At 43.6% G+C, this 20,518-nt stretch overlaps 1 protein-coding gene across 1 annotated transcript; it reads right to left on the reverse strand.

The window, feature by feature from the left end:
- Positions 1-376: 376 nt before the first annotated feature.
- Positions 377-20,435, reverse strand: LOC115135336 (palmitoyltransferase ZDHHC16A-like). The gene is made up of 10 exons (XM_029669934.2): positions 20,265-20,435; positions 9,467-9,719; positions 9,173-9,367; positions 3,780-3,868; positions 3,571-3,599; positions 3,221-3,363; positions 2,663-2,742; positions 2,325-2,448; positions 2,148-2,218; positions 377-1,989 (listed from the first exon to the last, which is right to left on the reverse strand). The coding sequence occupies exons 2-10, from the start codon at positions 9,710-9,712 to the stop codon at positions 1,887-1,889; spliced, it is 1,080 nt and encodes a 359-aa protein (XP_029525794.1). The 5' UTR covers positions 9,713-9,719; positions 20,265-20,435; the 3' UTR covers positions 377-1,886.
- Between the last annotated feature and the right edge of the window lie 83 nt (positions 20,436-20,518).

The following is a 20,518-nucleotide window of genomic DNA, read 5'->3' on the forward strand; positions in this document are numbered from 1 at the left end:
CCATTTCGTCCTGCAGTGCACCAAATTTACACGAGCTAGCTTTGCCCAGTAGATTTGCCTCATACTGGTGTGGTCACCAGGCAGCAACGGGGGGGGGGGGGGGGGGGTAGAGAAGTGTCTCCAAGAGAGTGTCCCGAACAAACACTGTCCCTCTGCGCCTAGGCAGTGTAGCAGCAGTGCTTTTAGCCTAGCATCACTCATGTCCTGTAAGCCCAGCTTGTTAAAAAAATGTATGTTTCAGAAGTTTGAATCCAAAGAGACCATGGAGCTGGGGACTCAACTGACAGAGCAAAAATAGGAGATGGTGGTGATAGGGGAAATTCAGCCATCCTTGTCGCCACACGTTAAGTGTGAAGGATAGACGCAAACACAGGTGTCAGAGTCAACCGCTTTAAAAAAAATATCATACAACTGAACAATACAGAACATAACATAACTCCAGGGTCAACAAATGTAACATTGCATGTAACTGTCCTACTGTACAGACATACGGTGTTTTGGGGTAGAAGACCGAGTGCATCGAGCATAACACGTTAACCCCGTTACTCATTGGTAAACAAGTTCGAATGTTTTGTGAAGCTTGCGTTCAATTGCCTCTCCCTTGATTCCATTCTCCCGGTAGCAAGGGGAGTTATGGCTGATTTATGACATCGTTAACCATTACCGTCAACCCCTTTTCAATGACTTTTTCTCAATGTTAATGTCAAGATGGGAAAACATGTTTTATGGTTTTGAATGTGCTCCTTATGACAATGTTAAAAATAGATTAAAGCCGAGATCCACATTTGTTATTGTTTTAAGGAAATGTAATATCGCAAACATATCGCTCATCAAGTACCTCCCTTGTACTTGATGAGTTAAGTTCATTGATTAGTAAGGAACTCCCCACACGTGGTTGTCTAGGGCTTAATTGAAAGGAAAAACCCAAAAGCCTGCAGACGCTTGTCCCTCCATGGAATGAGTTTGACATGCCTAATGTACACCAGAGTCCTATTGTGGACGTGTCATAATACCACGAAAACCTAGCGGTCAAACCGGGAAATGATTCCAATAATTTTTCCACCATACATTTTTCCCCATAGGAGATTTTAGAAACACCTAAAATGACAGCTGTGTTTTGTGTAGTTAGCCTGGTGTGACGTTTTGATAACCATGTTAATCTCTGACAAGGTGACTTAAATCAAAAAAGTAATTCGCATCAAAGTAGACATCATGAAAGACTACAAATCCTTGCATGTCATCTCTAGCTAACACCTTTGCTAACAGGTATTCTGTCAATTGAAAACTTGCACAGTTGACAGAATTGTCCATCTAAAGAAATGGTGCCAATGTATTCGTTACATTTAGCTGACATTAGATAGTTGATCCCGAGATTCTTACCTTTCCCTTGATTCGGTAGTCTCATCCTGATCATGGCATTTGTAGTTCTTTATGATAGTCACAGTAGCGCTTCGTTTTTTGTTTTTTTTCCTAGAAAGATTTACACGGTAAATTTGACCTCTAGGTCTTATGGGTAATATGACGACTCATACTGTAGTACAGTCTGAAAACATTATGAAACAGTTCATCCCCACATCATTACAAGTTCTGGAGTGTGGTTGGCCTTTATTACACAAGCCCTGTGCCAGGACCAGGGTTGAAACATGTTGTAGGGTTGTTTCACTTTGGAGCAGCAAACTTTCCCCATCTCTTCCCTGTTGTCCTCCCAGTATTCACTCTCCTGCTCGTCTCCAAAACCTGGTCATGTGACATCAGTATATGTAGGGAGCAGGGGCCGCTGGGAGATGTAGTTCTGTGTGGACAGAGTCTGTGGGGTCAGTGATCAGACAGACATCAGGTGTTTCCTCATTTTGTAGAAGTCTCAATTCAGTTATTTTGTATTTGGCTCAGACGGGCATCATGTCTTTTCTGAATGGATAGATGTCCCAGGTTAGGCCGTTCCCAATGGGGACATGTCCAGAGGGCAGGATGACTCGCGTCAGCCAATGACTGGAGAGAGAAGAGAGGCAGACATTACCACAACTAAATACAATACTCAGTAATAGTGTTTTATTTCTGACCACAACAGTCACATAATGTGCGTGTTAAATATCTGTGCAGATCAATAGACTGTCACACAGCCTGGAGAGGAGAAGCATCTATCTAACCTTTTCTTCTCCACACCTAAGAAGACTTTCCAGTTGTTCAGTCTGCCATAGTTAAATGAGTTCTTGTACACCTGGGAGGAATAGGAGAACAGTTTGAATAGCTTGTGTCCGCCAACTGTAAGGCAAGGTGTGTGTGTGTGTGTGTGTGTGTGTGTGTGTGTGTGAGCGCGCGTGCACCTTGCCACATTTCCGCATCCGTTTGGACTCCTTGTTGTTGAGGTGCCTCTCTATGCTGGTCTCTCCTCGGGATATCAGCACTGCGTGCCAGATAGTCAGCCCCCCAAGAGATACAGCCACCACGCTAAAATGACCAGTCGCAGTTGTTTTTTTTATTGCTAAACAGCCAATGACAACACACACACAGTACTGTGGGGCGGAGCTTCTAACACCATTGGGAAATAATGTGCTTGGAACTTGGAACTATTAAAATACGTCTTTTTTTTTTAAAATATCACTGTGTAAATACGAACTAAAATACAGTAATAATAACAGTAATCTTGTGAAGTACATCTCACCTGGTTAACACCCACATGTAAATGACACTCTTGTGGAACATCTCGTCTCTGAACGTTAAGGGAGGAGTCTGGTAGGTGCTCTGATTGACAACAGACAGAGGTCATACAAACACCTAAATAGGAAAACATATCCTAGTCCGGACCCAGGGTTGTGCTTAAGTCAACTGTTTTAGGAGTATGCATAATACAAGATCAAAAACATCACCCTTTAAAAAGTAATTCAACCACCACCACTAAAGAACAAGAAAGTAACCAGGAGAGGCCAATGAAGTGAGAGGGGCAGTTTGTGTGTGTGTGTGTGTGTGTGTACTACCTGCACAGGCGGTAAGATGCCTATGAGTTGCCCCTTCCCTGTCACCGGGACACCTGTTTGTCCATGTGTTTGAAGCGCTCTCAGGATAACGCAAAAACACCCCCCCCAGACCACCAAGAGTTAGACAAACAGAAGAAACACTTCAAGAGTTAAAATTGAACACAGAGACGGTTAAAGTAGACCATGACCCTCTCAATAATAGAAGCCCAGCAGACCCGGGTCTCCCTCAAAGAGTCTGTGTGTACCTCTATAGCACTATAAGCACTATAAGCATCCAGGAAAAGGTTCCGGCCACTGATGCTGCAGTAGACACAGCCCAGAGTCATGGAGACACAGAAGCAGAAGAAGTAGCGCTGGTTAAAATGGCCGACACAGTTATTCAGCCACGCTGGGGGGAACCAGAGTTAAGGAGGAAACAAAAAACTCAAACACCCATCCTCAAAAATATTGTGCAATAAATCTTCATTTTTTTGTGCCTAACAGACTTGCTTATAAAAGATGCAGCTATGGTAGACAATCTAAATGGTGTCAACCATCCCTGATAACGTGACACTACCAACCAATCTCTACTCTCCAACTCCATTTAAAAGGATACGACAATGATGGTCCATTTTCAAAATGCACCTGTGAAGTAGAAGCTGTCATGTTAAAGTTAGACATCTACAACGCTACTATACCAGGGTTATGAGTTCTCATCGACTAGATAGAATTAGTATTACCGTCAGCTATTTAATTCCCCTAATGGTTATGATAGGGACATCCGATCCTAGATCTATGGTTAAGGGTAACCAAAGTTTGCCTTACGTGTTGCAGATGGCACAGTGGTGAGTTCTGGCTGGTTTGGGGATGATACACTTCTTACACATGGACACAAATGGATTGGAATTTTTCATCTGGAATAAACACAACACAGAGATCTCTATTACGCATGTCTGTGTGTGTGTGTGTGTGTGTGTGTGTGTGTGTGTGTGTGTCAGCAGTAAACTGCAGGGTGCATGTGACGCATCTAGTGCAGTAGTGCCTCCATACTCTCGCTTACAGCTTGCTACCGCCAGCTAGTCCTTGTGGTGAATTGGGGAGCTTCATGCACAAGTCCCCCCTTGTCGGTACAAAGCCTCTCCATGACCAAGACTGCTGTCGGACCTCCTAGTGGCAGCACACGTTAACTGGTTGTCTTGAAACTCAAGGCTAACCCGGCAAGGAATCTCTGAGCAGCAGTGGGTCCCAGAAAGGAGTCTGTACAGGCCCTCCACTGTGTGGACACGCCTGGCAGCCATCAACCACTGCCCCACTGCCTTGTGGGTTAGTCTGGTACGACAAAGTCCAGGGGCGCACACCCGGAGAGAAAAGCAGCCTGCTGGTGGCGCGCGGTAGGCAGACGCCGACAGACTGGGGACCAGGCAGCCTCCTGCAGTGGAATATGCTGGTTGTCCTGAGTTTCCTCCCTTGTCACTGGAATACACCTTCCCACAGGGAAGTAGTGCAGTTGGAGATTGCGTACCCTCAGCGACATTAACATAACCTCCTTTGCACAGGTATCCACTTCTGACCTTAGTGAAGGCATCAACCGGAAACTGGACTAAAGCCTGGCTGCGTTGGGGTGTTTGATGACGGGGGACAGGGGTGAATGCACTGGGAGACCTTAATCAGACCCCTGCACGCCAGTGGCACAGGGCTATTATGGACGCCAGCAGTTGGGACTTCAGTGGCAGCTGCTCTCGACAAGACATGTGACTGAGCTGCCCTATTTAGGAGCCACACTGCTCACCCCAACAGGGGAGAGGCCTAGAAAATGTGGCCTAAAAAGTGCCCACTCGCTTCTTCCTGGATAGGCTATCGCACCTATCGGCAGTTCCACTCAGCGGTCAAAAATATAATTCCCCTGAAACTGTCATCATGGAACATCAGAACTCTTTTGGACTATGACAACAATAGACCACTGATTTCTGCAGAACTAAGGCACTACAACATTGACATTATTGCCCTGAGTGATAACAGGTTCCTGGATGAAGGGTCCCTGAAAGAGGGAGAAAGTTAAACCTTCTTCTGGAAAGGTTACCCTCTGGATGGACAACATCAGCACATGTGGGACTGGCAATTACGACCAGCCTCTTACTCCGTCTCACCAAAAACACTTGTCGGCATAAGTGAAAGACTCATGTCTCTCCATATCCTCCTAGCCAAGACGCGCTATGCCACTCTTCTCAGTGCATACGCAACAACATTACCATCTAAAAATGAGGCAAATGACTGCTTCTACCAGTCACTAGATGAGGCCCTTTACCGCATCCCCAGGAATGACAAGCTTTTTTTGCTGGGTGACTTCAACGCTAGGGTAGGACAGAACAAGAATATGGAGGGGAGTGCTGGGTACGTGTTAGAGGTCAACCGATTAATCGGAAAGGCCGATAAACTAGGGCTGGTTTCAAGTTTACATAACAATCGGAAATCGGTATTTTTGGACACCGATTTGGCCGATAAAAAAAAAGAAATGTACACCTTTATTTAACTAGGCAAGTCAGTTAAGAACACATTCTTATTTTCAATGAACGGTAGGTTAACTGCCTTGTTCAGGGGCAGAATGACAGATTTTTACCTTGTCAGCTTGGGGATTCAATCTTGCAACCTTAAGATTAACTAGTCTAACGCTCTAACCATCTGCCTTACAGTGCACTCCACGAGGACCCTGCCTGTTACGCGAATGCAGTAAGAAGCCAAGGTAAGTTGCTAGCAAGCATTAAACTTATCTTACAAAAAAACAATCAATCAATATCACTAATTAACTACACATGGTTGATGATATTACTAGTTTATCTAGCGTGTCCTGCGTTGCATATAATCGATGCGGTGCACATTCGCGAAAAAGGATTGTCGTTGCCCCAATGTGTACCTAAACAAAAACATCAATGCCTTTCTTACAATCAATAGACAAGTATATATTTTGAAACCTGCATATTTAGTTAATATTGCCTGCTAACAAGAATGTCTTTTAACTAGGTAAATTGTTTCACTTTTCTTGCAACAGAGTCAGGGTATATGCAGCAGTTTGGGCAGCCTGGCTCATTGCGAACTGTGTGAAGACTATTTCTTCCTAACAAAGACAGCCAACTTCGCCAAACAGGGGATGATTTAACAAAAGCGCATTTGCAAAAAAGCACAATCGTTGCACGCCTGTACCTAACCATAAACATCAATGCCTTTCTTAAAATCAATACACAGAATTATATATTTTTAAACCTGCATATGTAGCTAAAAGAAATCCAGGTTAGCAGGCAATATTAACCAGGTGAAATTGTGGCACTTCTCTTGCGTTCATTGCACGCAGAGTCAGGGTATATGCAACAGTTTGGGCCGCCTGGCTCGTTGCGAACTAATTTGCCAGAATTTTATGTAATTATGATATAACGGGAAGGTTGTGCAATGTAACAGGAATATTTAGACTTATGGATGCAACCCGTTAGATAAAATACGGAACGGTTCCGTATTTCACCGAAAGAATAACCGTTTTGTTTTCGAAATGATAGTTTCCGGATTCAACCATATTAATAACCAAAGGCTCATATTTCTGTGTGTTATGATGTTATAATTAAGTCTATGATTTGATATTTGATAGAGCAGTCTGACTGAGCGATGGTAGGCAGCAGCAGGCTCGTAAGCATTCATTCAAACAGCACTTTAGTGCGTTTTGCCAGCAGCTCTTCGCAATGCTTCAAGCATTGAGCTGTTTATGACTTCTAGCCTATCAACTCCCGAGATTAGGCTGGTGTAACCGATGTGAAATGGCTAGCTATTTAGCAGGGTGTGCGCTAATAGCGTTTCAAACGTCACTCGCTCTGAGACTTGGAGTAGTTGTTCCCCTTGCTCTGCATGGGTAACGCTGCTTCGAGGGTGGCTGTTGTCGATGTGTTCCTGGTTTGAGCCCAGGTAGGGGCGAGGAGAGGGACGGAAGCTATACTGTTACACTGGCAATACTAAAGTGCCTATAAGAACATCCAATAGTCAAAGGTATATGAAATACAAATGGTATAGAGAGAAATAGTCCTAAAATTCCTATAATAACTACAACCGAAAACTTCTTACCTGGGAATATTGAAGACTTATGTTAAAAGGAACCACCAGATGTCATATGTTGTCATGTTCTGAGCAAGGAACCTAAACCTTAGCTTTTTTTTACATGGCACATACTGCACTTTTACTTTCTTCTCCAACACTTTCTTCTCCAACATTATTTAAACCAAATTGAACATTTTTCATTATTTATTTGAGGCTAAATTGATTTTATTGATGTATTATATTAAGTTAAAATAAGTGTTCATTCAGTATTGTTGTAATTGTCATTATTATGAATAAATTACAAATATATATATATATATATATATTTTTTTTAATCGGCCGATTAATCGGTATTGGCTTTTTTTGGTCCTCCAATAATCAGTATCGGCGTTGAAAAATCATAATCGGTCGACCTCTAGTACGCATGGTGTTGGCCAGGTCAATGAGAACAGCATGAGACTACTGACCATGTGCTGAGCATGATCTCATCATCACTAACACCCTGTTCCATCAGAAAAACAATAGAAATCTATTGGACGCTTCAAAACACTGGCACCTGATCAACTACGTCATAGTAAGACGTTTTGATACCAATGACGTCCTGCTGATACGTGTCATGAGGGGTGCAGAATACTGGACAGATTACTGTCTGATACTGGCTAAACTCCAGGTGAGAATACAGTGGCAATATCTGCAGCAACAGCCGGGGGTTATCCCTTCTGGCTGTTGCCCGGCAAGGTCCTGGCCAAGGATACGCTGCCAGAATCACAATGCATCTTCCAAAAGAAAAGGAGCACGGTTGACATGATATTCATGGCACGGCAGCTCCATCAGAAGAGGCCATGAACATCAGGACCTTTTCATGGCCTTTGTCACCCTCTAAGGCCTTCGACACGGAGCCGGGAACAACTATGGGGTATACTAAAATTAGTCAACATCCTTTGCCAGTTCCATAGGAGGGCAGGAGTCAGTGCCCTTGGTAGTATGCATTGGTGTGAGGCAAGGGTGCGTGCTGGCACCTGTACATCTTCCTCATATGTGTCACCCAGCTTCTCCACGAGGAGCTTGAGGACAGCAGCGGGGTTGCGGTGGACTTCAGGCTGGTGAAAACCTATTCAACATCAGGAGGCTCCAAGCAACCACCAAGGTTGACAGACCAGGTTCTTGAGCTGCAGTATGTTGATGACTGTGCTTGTGGCTCACACTCCGGAAGACCTTCAGTCCATCCTTGTAAAACGGCTGTGAAGGTCAACAGCAGGATGGGACTGTCAACAAGACAGAGGTGGTCTGCCAATGGAGATCCAGCCCTCCATCCACCATGCCCTTCTTCACCATTGAACACAAATCACTGGAAATATCCTTGTCATTCAAATACCTGGGCAGCATCCTCCCGGAGGACTACAGCATTGACCCAGAAATTCAAAAAAGGATCAAGCAAGCCTTCACTGCCGTCGGGAAACTCAGACGCAGTGTCTTCCAAAACTGGGATCTCCACCTGCACACCAAAGTCACCGTCTATCAAGCAGTCTGTTTTACAACAGTTCTTTACAGCTGTGAAGCCTGGGTCACCTACAGTCGCCACAACAAGCAGCTCGAGCAATTCCACATAGGATGCCTACAGTGCATACTGGGAATCAACTGGGGCAACCATGTGCCCCACACAGAAAGACCAAATGCAAGAGTAGGGACGCCACGGCCACCCAACACCAACTGCGCTGGCTCGGTCATGTCATTAGAATGTCTCGTGAGCGCTTGCCATGGAAGATCAAGCTACTTCTTGGCTGCCGGTCTGAAGCTCTACGAGGACCAGTTGAAAGCGTCACGGAAGAAGTGCAACGTCAAACCCGCAGGCCTGGTGGACGCTGACGCCGACCATTCCACCTGGCGGTACCTCTGACAGAGCGGTGTACAGGGGCAGGAGGAGAGGAGCACAAAGAGACAGGAAAAAACTGCTCAGGAGACATGACAACCATGACTGCCCCCCTCCCTCCCAACACAGACTGCACATGCCCCACCTGCAATTAAGTTTGTGGATCTCAGATTGGACTCTACAGCCACCAAATAATTAATTGTTAAGTCAGAAGTGGAAGTTATCATCGGATACGATGGATTACAGCAAGGCAAGTGTGTGTGTGTGTGTGTACCGTAGGGGGGCATCCTGGGGCAGTATTGGTAGCTTTATAATAGTGGAAGACGATCATGACAAGGTTCCAGTGTCCGTAACTCATGTGCCAGGCTATCCAGGATGGAGAGTACTTGTCGAAGATCACGGGCAGCATAACCACATAGACTACCAGCAGGATAGAAGTGGTCAGTATCACTAACAGACATACAAACACCTGGAGAAATAGAGAGGGGGTAAATGAGTGAGAAATTATTTCATGAGCATGAACATCTGTGCAACTGACACACACACACACACACACACACACACTTACCGCCCCAAACCTGCGGGTGAGTAGGTCCACCATCCATAAGATGGGTTCCATCAGTGAGTCCATGACGACGTCAGAGTTGGTGAGGGTGTTGTAATAGAGGGAGTCGACCATCAGTCTGAGGTAGGCCCATATCTGCCTCACACACAGCGGTAGTCTGCAGTTGTTGCCATTTCTGCAGTGCCACTGTCTGGCGCTCACACACAACCACAGCCAGCGCTGCAGCAGGAAGGTGGGGCTCAGCCGCATTCTTCTCCTGAAACACACACAGACAAGGGATTATTCTACCATTTTTCACGATGCTTAAATAAATAAAACACCTCTGTAAACTGAAGACATCCTCCAGTGATTTTGGAAAATGTACTGTTGCAAAGTGATATCCCATGTATAAATACAGTAAATAATACACACTTTTTGGATTCAAACTTTTAACTTGAAATATCTTACACTATTAGAACAGTGGATGGAAATCTACTGAGTGAGAAAGGGGAGTGCAGAAAGTTTACATTCTGTTAAAACATGTTATTGTTAAATCTCATTTATACTATGAAGAGAAGGGCAATGGTCTGGTTTCAGTCACAGACAGCCGTGAGTTAGGGAGGAGTGAGGAATTAGGGTCAAGGTCAGGTCAGATGAAGTGAGAACGAAGAGTCGCCACTAATGTCCCGCCTAGCAACAGAGATGTATTGGCTGTCCAAATGTGCGAGGAGACTCAACCTAGAAGGAGGGTATAAATATATGTGTTTGTGTAAACATGTCTTTGTCTTATGCAGCGGTTTGATCCAGTAGTTTAAAAAAAACTTGGTTTGAGCTTTGACTAGTTGTCCGTTAGTTTTTCACTCTGTCAGAACCTAACAGTTGTCGGCAGGATTCGCCACGATTTATAGTCGAACTGGAGAGTCAACCTAGATCCACTTCAATTTGCTTACCGCCCCAATAGGTCCACAGACGATGCGAATCTTCATCACACGCACACTGCCCTATCCCATCTGGACAACAGGAATACCTATATAAGAATGCTGTTCATTGACTACAGCTCAGCATTCAACACCATAGTACCCTCCAAGCTCATCATTAAGCTTGAGGCCCTGGGTCCGGATCGCCCCCAGGTGATGAAGATAAGAATCGACACCATGTCGCTGATCCTCAACACTGGGGCCCCACAGGGGTGTGTGCTCAGCCCCCTCCTGTACTCCCTGTTCACCCATGACTGTGTGGCCACGCACGCCTCCAACTCAATCATCAAGTTTGCAGATGGCACAACAGTAGTAGGCTTGATTAGCAACAACGACAAGACAGACTACAGGGAGGAGTTGAGGGCTCTGGGAGTGTGGTGTCAGGAAAACAACCTCACTCAATGTCAACAAAACAAAAGGAGATGATTGTGGACTTCAGGAAACAGCAGAGGAAGCACCCCCCTATCCACATCGACAAGACAGCAGTGGAGAAGGTGGAAAGTTTTCATTTCCTCTGTGTACACATCACTGACAAACTGAAATGGTCCACCTACACAGACAGTGTGGTGAAGGCGCAAAAGTGCCTCTTCAACCCGAAAACCGTCCAACTTTTACAGATGCACAATTGAGAGCATCCTATCGCAACTGCACGGCCACAGAAACAGGGAGGAAAGAGTAATGACTTTATCGCAAGGTACAGAGCGTCAGAGCACTGTTTTAGGTGTGGGGCCGTTGGTCATTGGAAGAGTGAGTGTAACGGGGCATGAAACAGGTCAAATTTACGACAGGGAAAATTATTACATTCAGCAGGGTAACAGGGGCAGAATCGACCAGGACCAGTAACAATACTCGGATAGTGATGGGTGGGGAACCAATTTTGGGGTTGGAAGATGCGAAATGCCAGGGAATGGATTCTAAAAAAGTTAACAAGTTAGAATTGACACAGCCAAACACTCCATGCAAGCTCAGACAACCTTGGGGGGGGGGGGGGTTGCAATCTCGTGAGACGCTTTATTCCGACTTTATTCCGACCTAATTTCTATCAGCATGTTAAATGTGCAACCAGAGGGGGAAAAACAAAACTCGATACCACCTTTACTCCACACAGAGACGCGTACAAAGCTCTCCCTCCATTTGGCAAATCAGACCATAATTATATCCTCCTGATTCCTGCTTACAAGCAAAAATTAAAGTAGGAAGCACCAGTGACTCGGTCTATGATTTTTTTTTTTAAGTGGTCAGATGAAGCAGAAGCTAAACTACAGGACTGTTCTACTAGCACAGACTGGAATATGCTCCGGGATTCTTCCGATGACATTGAGTAGTACAGTCCCTGGCTTCATAAATAAGTGCACTGATGACGTCATCCCCACAGTGACTGTACGTACCAGACCCCAACCAGAAGCCATGGATTACAGGCAGCATTTGTACTAGGCTAAAGGGTAGAGCTGCTGCTTTCAAGGAGCGGTACTCAACCCGGAAGCTTATAAGAAATCCCACTATGCCCTCTGACAAACCAGCAAACAGGCAAATCGTCAATACAGGACTAAGATCGAATCGTACAACACCGGCTCTGACGCTCATTGGATGTGGCAGGGCTTGCAAACTATTACAGAATACAAAAGGGAAGCACAGCCGAGAGCGTCGCAGTGACACGAGCCTACCAGACGAGCTAAATAACTTCTATGCTTGCTTCGAGGCAAGTAACACTGAAACATGCATGAGAGCATCAGCTGTTCCGGATGACTGTGTCATCATGCTCTCCGCAGCCGATGTGAGTAAGACCTTTAAACAGGTCAACATTCACAAAGCCGCAGGGCCAGACAGATTACCTGGACGTGTACTCCGAGCACACGCTGACCAACTGGCAAGTGTCTTCACTGACATTTTTAAACCTCTCCCTGTCTGAGTCTGTAATACCAACATGTTTCAAGCAGACCACCATAGTCCCTGTGCCCAAGAACACTAAGGTAACCTGCCTAAATGTCTACCGTCCCGTAGCACTCACGTCTGTAGCCATGAAATGCTTTGAAAGGCTGGTCATGGCTTACATAAACACCATTATCCCAGAAACCCTAGACTGACTCAAATTTGCATACCACCCCAACAGATGATGCAATCTCTATTGCACCCCACACTGCCCTTTCACACCTGTACAAAAGGAACATCTAAACTCAGCAAAAAAAGTAAGGCCCCTTTTTCAGGACCCTGTCTTTCAAAGATAATTTGTAAAAATCCAAATAACTTCACATTTCTTCATTATAAAGGGTTTAAACACTGTTTCCCATGCTTGTTCAATGAACCATAAACAATTAATGAACATGCACCTGTGGAACGGTCGTTAAGACACTAACAGCTTACAGACGGTAGGCAATTAAAGTTACAGTTATGAAAACTTAGGACACTAAAGAGGTATTTCTACTGACTCTGAAAAACATCAAAAGAACATTGTCTCCACCCCTCAACCAGTATTCTACAAGAGCAGAGACACAAGGGACAACAGACATACCGGTCTCTACATTTCAAATGAGCTGAAGGCAGTCAATGACCTTGGACCACAGAAAGTATTTGCACTGGTGACAGACAATACTGCGCACGTGAAGGCTGCTTGGTCTAAAGTGGAGGAGTTCTACCCTCACATCACACCCATTGTCTGTGCTGCTCATGCATTGAATCTGCTCCTCAATGACATCATGTCACTGAAAACAATGGATACACTACAAGAGAGCCAAAGAAATGGTTAGGTATGTGAAGGGTCATCAAGTTATAGCAGCAATCTACCTCACCAAGCAAAGTGAGAAGAATAAGAGCACCACATTGAAGCTGCCCAGCATCACCCGTTGGGGTGGTGTTGTCATCATGTTTGACAGTCTCCTGGAGGGAAAGGAGTCTCTCCAAGAAATGGCCATATCACAGTCTGCCGATATGGACAGCCCCATCAAGAGGATCCTCCTGGATGATGTATTTTGGGAGAGAGCGGTAAGCAGCCTGAAACCTATAGCAGTAGCCATTGCACGGATTGAGAGAGACAATGCCATCCTGCCTGATATTCAGACTCTGCTTGCAGATATAAGAGAAGAAAATCTTACTGCCCTGCCCACTTCACGGTTGAGGAAACTGCAGTTCTGAAATACATCAAAAAACGTGAAGACTTCTGCCTGAAGCCCATACGCAGCGTACATGTTGGATCCCAAGTATGCTGTAAGAGCATCCGGACTGGTGCAGAGATCAACAAGGCCTATGGTGTCATCACTACCGTGTCTCGCCACTTTGGCCTGGATGAGGGCAAGGTTCTTGGCAGTCTGGCGAAGTACACTTCCAAGCAAGGACTTTGGGATGGAGATGCAATATGTTGGCACGACTGCCATATCTCATCAGCTACCTGGTGGAAGGGTCTTTGTAGATCTGAGGCTCTTACCCGTGTTGCTTCCATCATCCTACAAATCCCATCAACATCAGCAGCCTCAGAGTGCAATTGGTCCTTGTTTAGGAACACACACACAGGCTGAAAAATTGGTGGCCATTCTGGCAAGTTTGAGGCTTTTTGAGCCTGACAACAAGCCATCCTCAACCAGGTTGGAAAGTGACAGTGAGGATGAGACCTCAGAGTCTGATGTTCAGGAGGTGGACATAAAGGATGTCCAGGGAGAAGACTTGGAAGCCTGAGAGGAAGACAACCAAAGCTTTAGTTTATAGACTATCGTTTTACAGATCTATGTTGAAAACATTTTTGGGAGATGCGATGGATCATTGGGGATCATTCAAATATTACCTTTCTTTTGTTGTTCAGTGAAATCACCACGTGAAGAGTAAACTCATTTAATTAAAGTTCAATACGTAACTAAATTGTTTTTTTTAATTCTTATTTCTATTGGAAGAATTTAATCATTTTCAATTATGTCTACTTATGATAAGGTAAAAGGTTTATGTTTGTCTCCACATGATAAATATATCCAATGCAAAAAAACATTACATTTAAATGGTATTAATTTGCATATATTTCCATTAATTCCAATACATTCTAGGCAAGTCTAGGTCCAAGAGGCTTCTGAACAGCTTCTACCCCAAGCCATAATATTCCTGAACATCTAATCAAATGGCTATCCAGACTATTTGCATTCCCCCCTCTTCTACGCTGCTGCTACTCTTATCTATGCATAGTCACTTTAATAACTCTACCTACATGTACATATTACCTCTGCCTTGCCTGGTTCACCAACTACTTTGCAGACAGAGTTCAGTGTGTCAAATCGGAGGGCATGTTGTCCGGTCCTCTGGAAGTCTCTATGGGAGTACCACAGGGTTCAATTCTCGGGGCGACTCTTTTCTCTGTATATATCAATCATGTTTCTCTTGCTGCGGGCGATTCCCTGATCCACCTCTACGCAAACGACACCATTCTGTATACTTCTGGCCCTTCCTTGGACACTGTGCTATCTAACCTCCAAATGAGCTTCAATGCCATACAACACTCCTTCCGTGGCCTCCAACTGCTCTTAAACGCTAGCAAAACCAAATGCATGCTTTTCAACCGTTCGCTGCCTGCACCCGCACGCCCGACTAGCATCACCACCCTGGATGGTTCCGACCTAGAATATGTGGACATCTATAAGTACCTAGGTGTCTGGCTAGACTGCAAACTCTCCTTCCAGACTCATATCAAACATCTCCAATCCAAAATCAAATCTAGAGTCGGCTTTCTATTTCGCAACAAAGCCTCCTTCACTCACGCCGCAAAACTTACCCTCGTAAAACTGACTATCCTACCGATTCTCGACTTCGGCGATGTCATCTACAAAATAGCTTCCAATACTCTACTCAGCAAACTGGATGCAGTTTATCACAGTGCCATCCATTTTGTTACTAAAGCACCTTATACCACCCACCACTGCGACCTTTATGCTCTAGTCGGCTGGCCCTCGCTACATGTTCGTCGCCAGACCCACTGTCTCCAGGTCATCTACAAGTCTATGCTAGGTAAAGCTCCGCCTTATCTCAGTTCACTGGTCAAGATGGCAACACCCACCCATAGTACGCGCTCCAGCAGGTGAATCTCACTGATCATCCCTAAAGCCAAAACTTTATTTGGCCGCCTTTCCTTCCAGTTCTCTGCTGCCTGCGACTGGAACGAATTGCAAAAATCTCTGAAGTTGGAGACTTTTATCTCCCTCACCAACTTTAAACATCTGCTATCTGAGCAGCTAACCGATCGCTGCAGCTGTACATAGTCCATCGGTATATAGCCCACCCGATTTACCTACCTCATCCCCATACTGTTTTTATTTTATTTACTTTTCTGCTCTTTTGCACACCAGTATCTCTACCTGCACATGTTCATCTGATCATTTATCACTCCAGTGTTAATCTGCTAAATTGTCATTATTCACTCCTATGGCCTATTTATTACCTACCTCCTCATGCCTTTTGCACACAATGTATATAGATTATTTTTTCCTACTATGTTATTGACTTGTTTATTGTTTACTCCATGTCTAAATCTGTGTTGTTGTCTGTTCACACTGCTATGCTTTATCTTGGCCAGGTCGCAGTTGCAAATGAGAACTTGTTCTCAACTAGCCTACCTGGTTAAATAAATGTGAAATAAAAAAATAAATACCATTACATACATATATCCCCTCTATTATTATTATTTACTGCTGCTCTTTAATTATTTGTTATCTCTTAATTCTCCATTATCTTTAAACTGAATTGTTGGTTAAGGGTTTGTTAGGTAAGCATTTCACCTGTTGTATTCGGCACGTGACAAATAAAATTTGATTTCTAAAAACATGTTTTCACTTTGTCATTATAAAGGTATTGTGTGTAAATGAGGGAGAAATGTATACCTTTTGAATTCAGGCTGCAACAACAAAATAATGTGGAATAAGACAAGGTGTAGGAATACTTTCCGAAGGCACCGTATGTAGAAAAGATAATGGACCCATATTTTTTTATATAACCTTTGAAAAGTAACAATCACCAAAATAAAAGCTAGATCGTCAGAGAATTGAAAGTAGAGGTTGACCGATTAATCGGAATGGACGATTAATTAGGGCCGATTTCAAGTTTTCACAACAAATCTGTAATCTGCATTTTTGGACACCGATCATGGCCGATTACATTGCACTCCATGAGGAGACTGCGTGGCAGGCTGACTACCTGTTATGAGAGTGCAGCAAGGAGCCAAGGTAAGGTGCTAGCTAGCATTAAATGCATCTTATAAAAAACAATCAATCTTAACATAATCACTAGTTAACTACACATGGTTGATGATATTACTAGTTTATCTAGCTTGTCCTGCGTTGCATATAATCAATGCGGTGCCTGTTAATTTATCATTGAATCATAGCCTACTTCGCCAAACGGGTGATTTAACAAGCACATTCACGAAAAAAGCACTGTCGTTGCACCAATGTGTACCTAACCATAAACATCAAAGCCTTTCTTAAAATCAATACACAAGTATATATTTTTAAACCTGCATATTTAGTTAATATTGGCTGCTAACATGAATTTCTTTTAACTAGGGAAATTGTGTCACTTCTCTTGTGTTCTGTGCAAAAAAGTCAGGGTATATGCAGCAGTTTGGGCCACCTGGCTCGTTGTATATTTAAAAATAGATGTTATTCAATTATTGCATGCACACTGCTAGCGTGCACCAACGTGCATCTGCGATGCCAAGGGCTAAAATAGAACTCCTTTCTATTTCTGACGCAGATCGCGCTGAAAGTCCTGCCTCTCCCATTTCTTCATTGGTTATTCCGACGTGGGTGATTGAAAGACATACTGTTTTGCCGGTCGTCGTGGTAATCCGTCGTGGTTTGCCGTTTTATGTGTGGATTAATTGTCTGAGTAGAAGACCTTGTGCATTTCAGGTAAAATAACAACTCAATGTTTATATCCCAGAACAAATTAGCTGGCAACAGCAAGCTAGCTAAATAGGACAAATTAGCTAGCAAGTGCAAGCTAACTAGCTAAATTGCCATACATGTTTAATGCTTTTCGACCTGTCCCCAAATTAATGTAATTGGTTCAGAGTTTGTTTTGATATTTTAACCTGCGTGTCATGATTGTGTTTGGTGTAGGGGGACCAAATACATTTATGCAAGATAACGCACGCGCGCAGCCGGTTTGGATTCCGAGTAACAAAGACAGCCAACTTCGCCAAACGGGGGATGATTTAACAAAAGCGCATTTGCGAAAAAAGCACAATCGTTGCACGAATGTACATACCCATAAACATCAATGCCTTTCTTAAAATCAATACACAAAAGTATTTATTTTTAAACCTGCATATTTAGTTAAAAGAAATTCATTTTAGCAGACAATATTAAACTAGGGAAATTGTGTGACTTTTCTTGCGTTCATTGCACGCAGAGTCAGGGTATATGCAACAGTTTGGGCCGCCTGGCTCGTTGCGAACTAATTTGCCAGAACTTTACGTAATTATGACATAACATTAAAGGAAGTGCAAAGTAACAGGAATATTTAGATTTATGGATGCCACTCATTAGATAAAATACGGAACGGTTCCGTAATTCACTGAAAGAATAAACGTTTTATTTTCATAATGATAGTTTCCGGATTTCACCATATTAATGTCCTAAGGCTCGTATTTCTGTGTGTTATGTTATAATTAAGTCAATGATTTGATATTTGACAGAGCAGTCTGACTGAGCGGTGGTAGGCAGCAGCAGGCTCGTAGGCATTCATTCAAACAGTACTTTTGTGCGTTTGCCAGCAGCTCTTCGCTGTTTATGACTTCAAGCCTATCAACTCCCGAGATTAGGCTGGTGTAACCGATGTGAAATGGCTAGCTAGTTAGCGGGGAGCGTGCTAATAACGTTTCAAATGTCACTTGCTCTGAGACTTGGAGTAGTTGTTCCCCTTGCTTTGCAAGGGCCGAGGATTTTGTGGAGCGATGAGTAACAATGCTTTGAGGGTGGCTGTTGTCGATGTGTTCCTGGTTCGAGCACAGGTAGGGGCCATAGTGGAGTTTGGAGCGTGACTGTTTGAGGTTGTGTCTTTTATACTGATAACAAGTTCAAACCGGTGCCATTAATACAGGTAACGAGTGGAGGACAGAGGCGCCTCCAATAATCGATATCCGCATTGAAAAATCATAATTGTTCGACCTCTAATTGAAAATTCCAAAAACAATGAATTTAGCAGTATTGATTTTGTTATGTTTAAAGAATACAGCATTAGCCATGACAAAATGTATAGAATTGCAAGATTTGTTTTATTTATCTCTTCCCTGCCAAGATGAGGGCCCTCTAAAATTCTGGCACATGGTCGTAACTAGTTAACACACCAACAAAGTCAAACTCCACCTATTTCTAGAATTTCTCTTCTTAAAATCAGATTTCAAAACCTAAGCTTAAACCACATTGGTAACATTATGCCTTACCCAAGCCATAAATCAAGACCAAAAAGTACATTTTTGTTTTATTGTGTTAAGAAAAACTGAAAATGCATTTTCTCCATTGTTTTTAATGGTAGGCCACTCAGGTAGGCCTACATTATGATCAAACGGCCAATGCGGGTACAGCCTCAGTATATACAATAAACCCGCGCCAGAAGTTGCACAGAATTTTCACAATGTTCAAGTTTGCACTCAGCGGACCTGAAATTACTCAAGGGAACATTACTCAAGTCACTGGCCCAATCCCAAATCAACCCCCCTAGACCCTACACACTTGCGGAGATCTGAGATAATTTGATCGATGCAATATGGTAAAACTTCCACCTAGCCTATTAGAGGGCAAATTGGAACTATTACCAAATTGATTACACCTGTGAAATCATTGCAGATCTCCACAAGTGCATAGGACGTTGGGCAGGGCTCGCCAACCCGCTTCCTGGAGAGTTACCGTCCTGTAGGTTCACTCCAACCCTAATAATTAACTGGTTGATGAGCTGAATAAGGTTAGTTACAACTGGGGATGGAGCAAAAACCTACAGGAAGGTAGCTCTCCAGGAACAGAGTTGGAGAGCCGTCGCGTAGGGTCTAGACCAGGATTGCCCAAGCACACTGGCCAAACTGGTGGTTTTATTTGGCACCGAAGTTTAGTAAAAAAAAATATAAAAACAAATCTATACAATTTTCATCTGATTATGTCAAATACTATCTGTTTGGAATTCCTATGGTGAATTTGCTGTGTACAAATTATAAATAACTATGTTCTGGCACACCAACCATCTGCTCAAGAAAGAAATTGTATATATAATATAATAATCGGCCCACAGCTGAATGTAATTGGGGACCCCTGTAGATTTGGGATTGGGCCACAAACTGCTAGGACTACTGCTTTATTTATATATATATATATATAATTATGACACGTCATTTTATGGCAACTCTACTCTTGCTCTTCTGCATTCCAATCAAGGGATATGAGCAGGGCGGAACACAATAGTGAGAGCGACACAGCCCATAATGACAGCTTTGAAAGAATGGAGTTAGCTACATTGTTGGAATCCTATCCAGACGTTCTGTCTAGCAAATTGTTGCGCATTTTCACCGCAACTTTCCATGAACATACCTCTGTCACTCACTGTCCATTCCCCCCATTTGTTACAAACCATCTGCCAGCGCAGTAGCAATTATCAAGCTTCAATGTTTTATGACACGACGGACAAATTGCTATTTTAAGATAGCCAAACAATATGATTGAATAGGAGTCATATACATTTAAGCTTTTCCTCAAAAGAGAACATCAGTTGAAAGGACCACAGGCACTTGACCAGTGTCGTGAGCTACCAGCAGCAAGCTTGAAGAGAGAGTAGCGCTGTATGCTGCTAGCTACCATGCACAAAGTAATACATTCCATTTATATACTCACTTTCTTAGGATCGCATGTCACCCGTGAGAAATGTGTTATCTCTGGCCATGATACCAAGGCGAAGAAGGTTTAATTCATCCGGAAGCTAACAATTGAACGGAGACAATGTTCTCTGTCGCGAGTTTAGCCCAGACGCTTCTCCTCTACGTTACAGACTCAGTGCTGAAAATTAGTAATTTTACTTCCGGGAGAGGCTATACGGACCAAAGGTGTGTATATAAATAATTGATATTGACATGGTGCCCTAATTGATG

Source organism: Oncorhynchus nerka, linkage group LG10, assembly GCF_034236695.1.
Source record: "Oncorhynchus nerka isolate Pitt River linkage group LG10, Oner_Uvic_2.0, whole genome shotgun sequence".
Taxonomy (NCBI): domain Eukaryota; kingdom Metazoa; phylum Chordata; class Actinopteri; order Salmoniformes; family Salmonidae; genus Oncorhynchus; species Oncorhynchus nerka.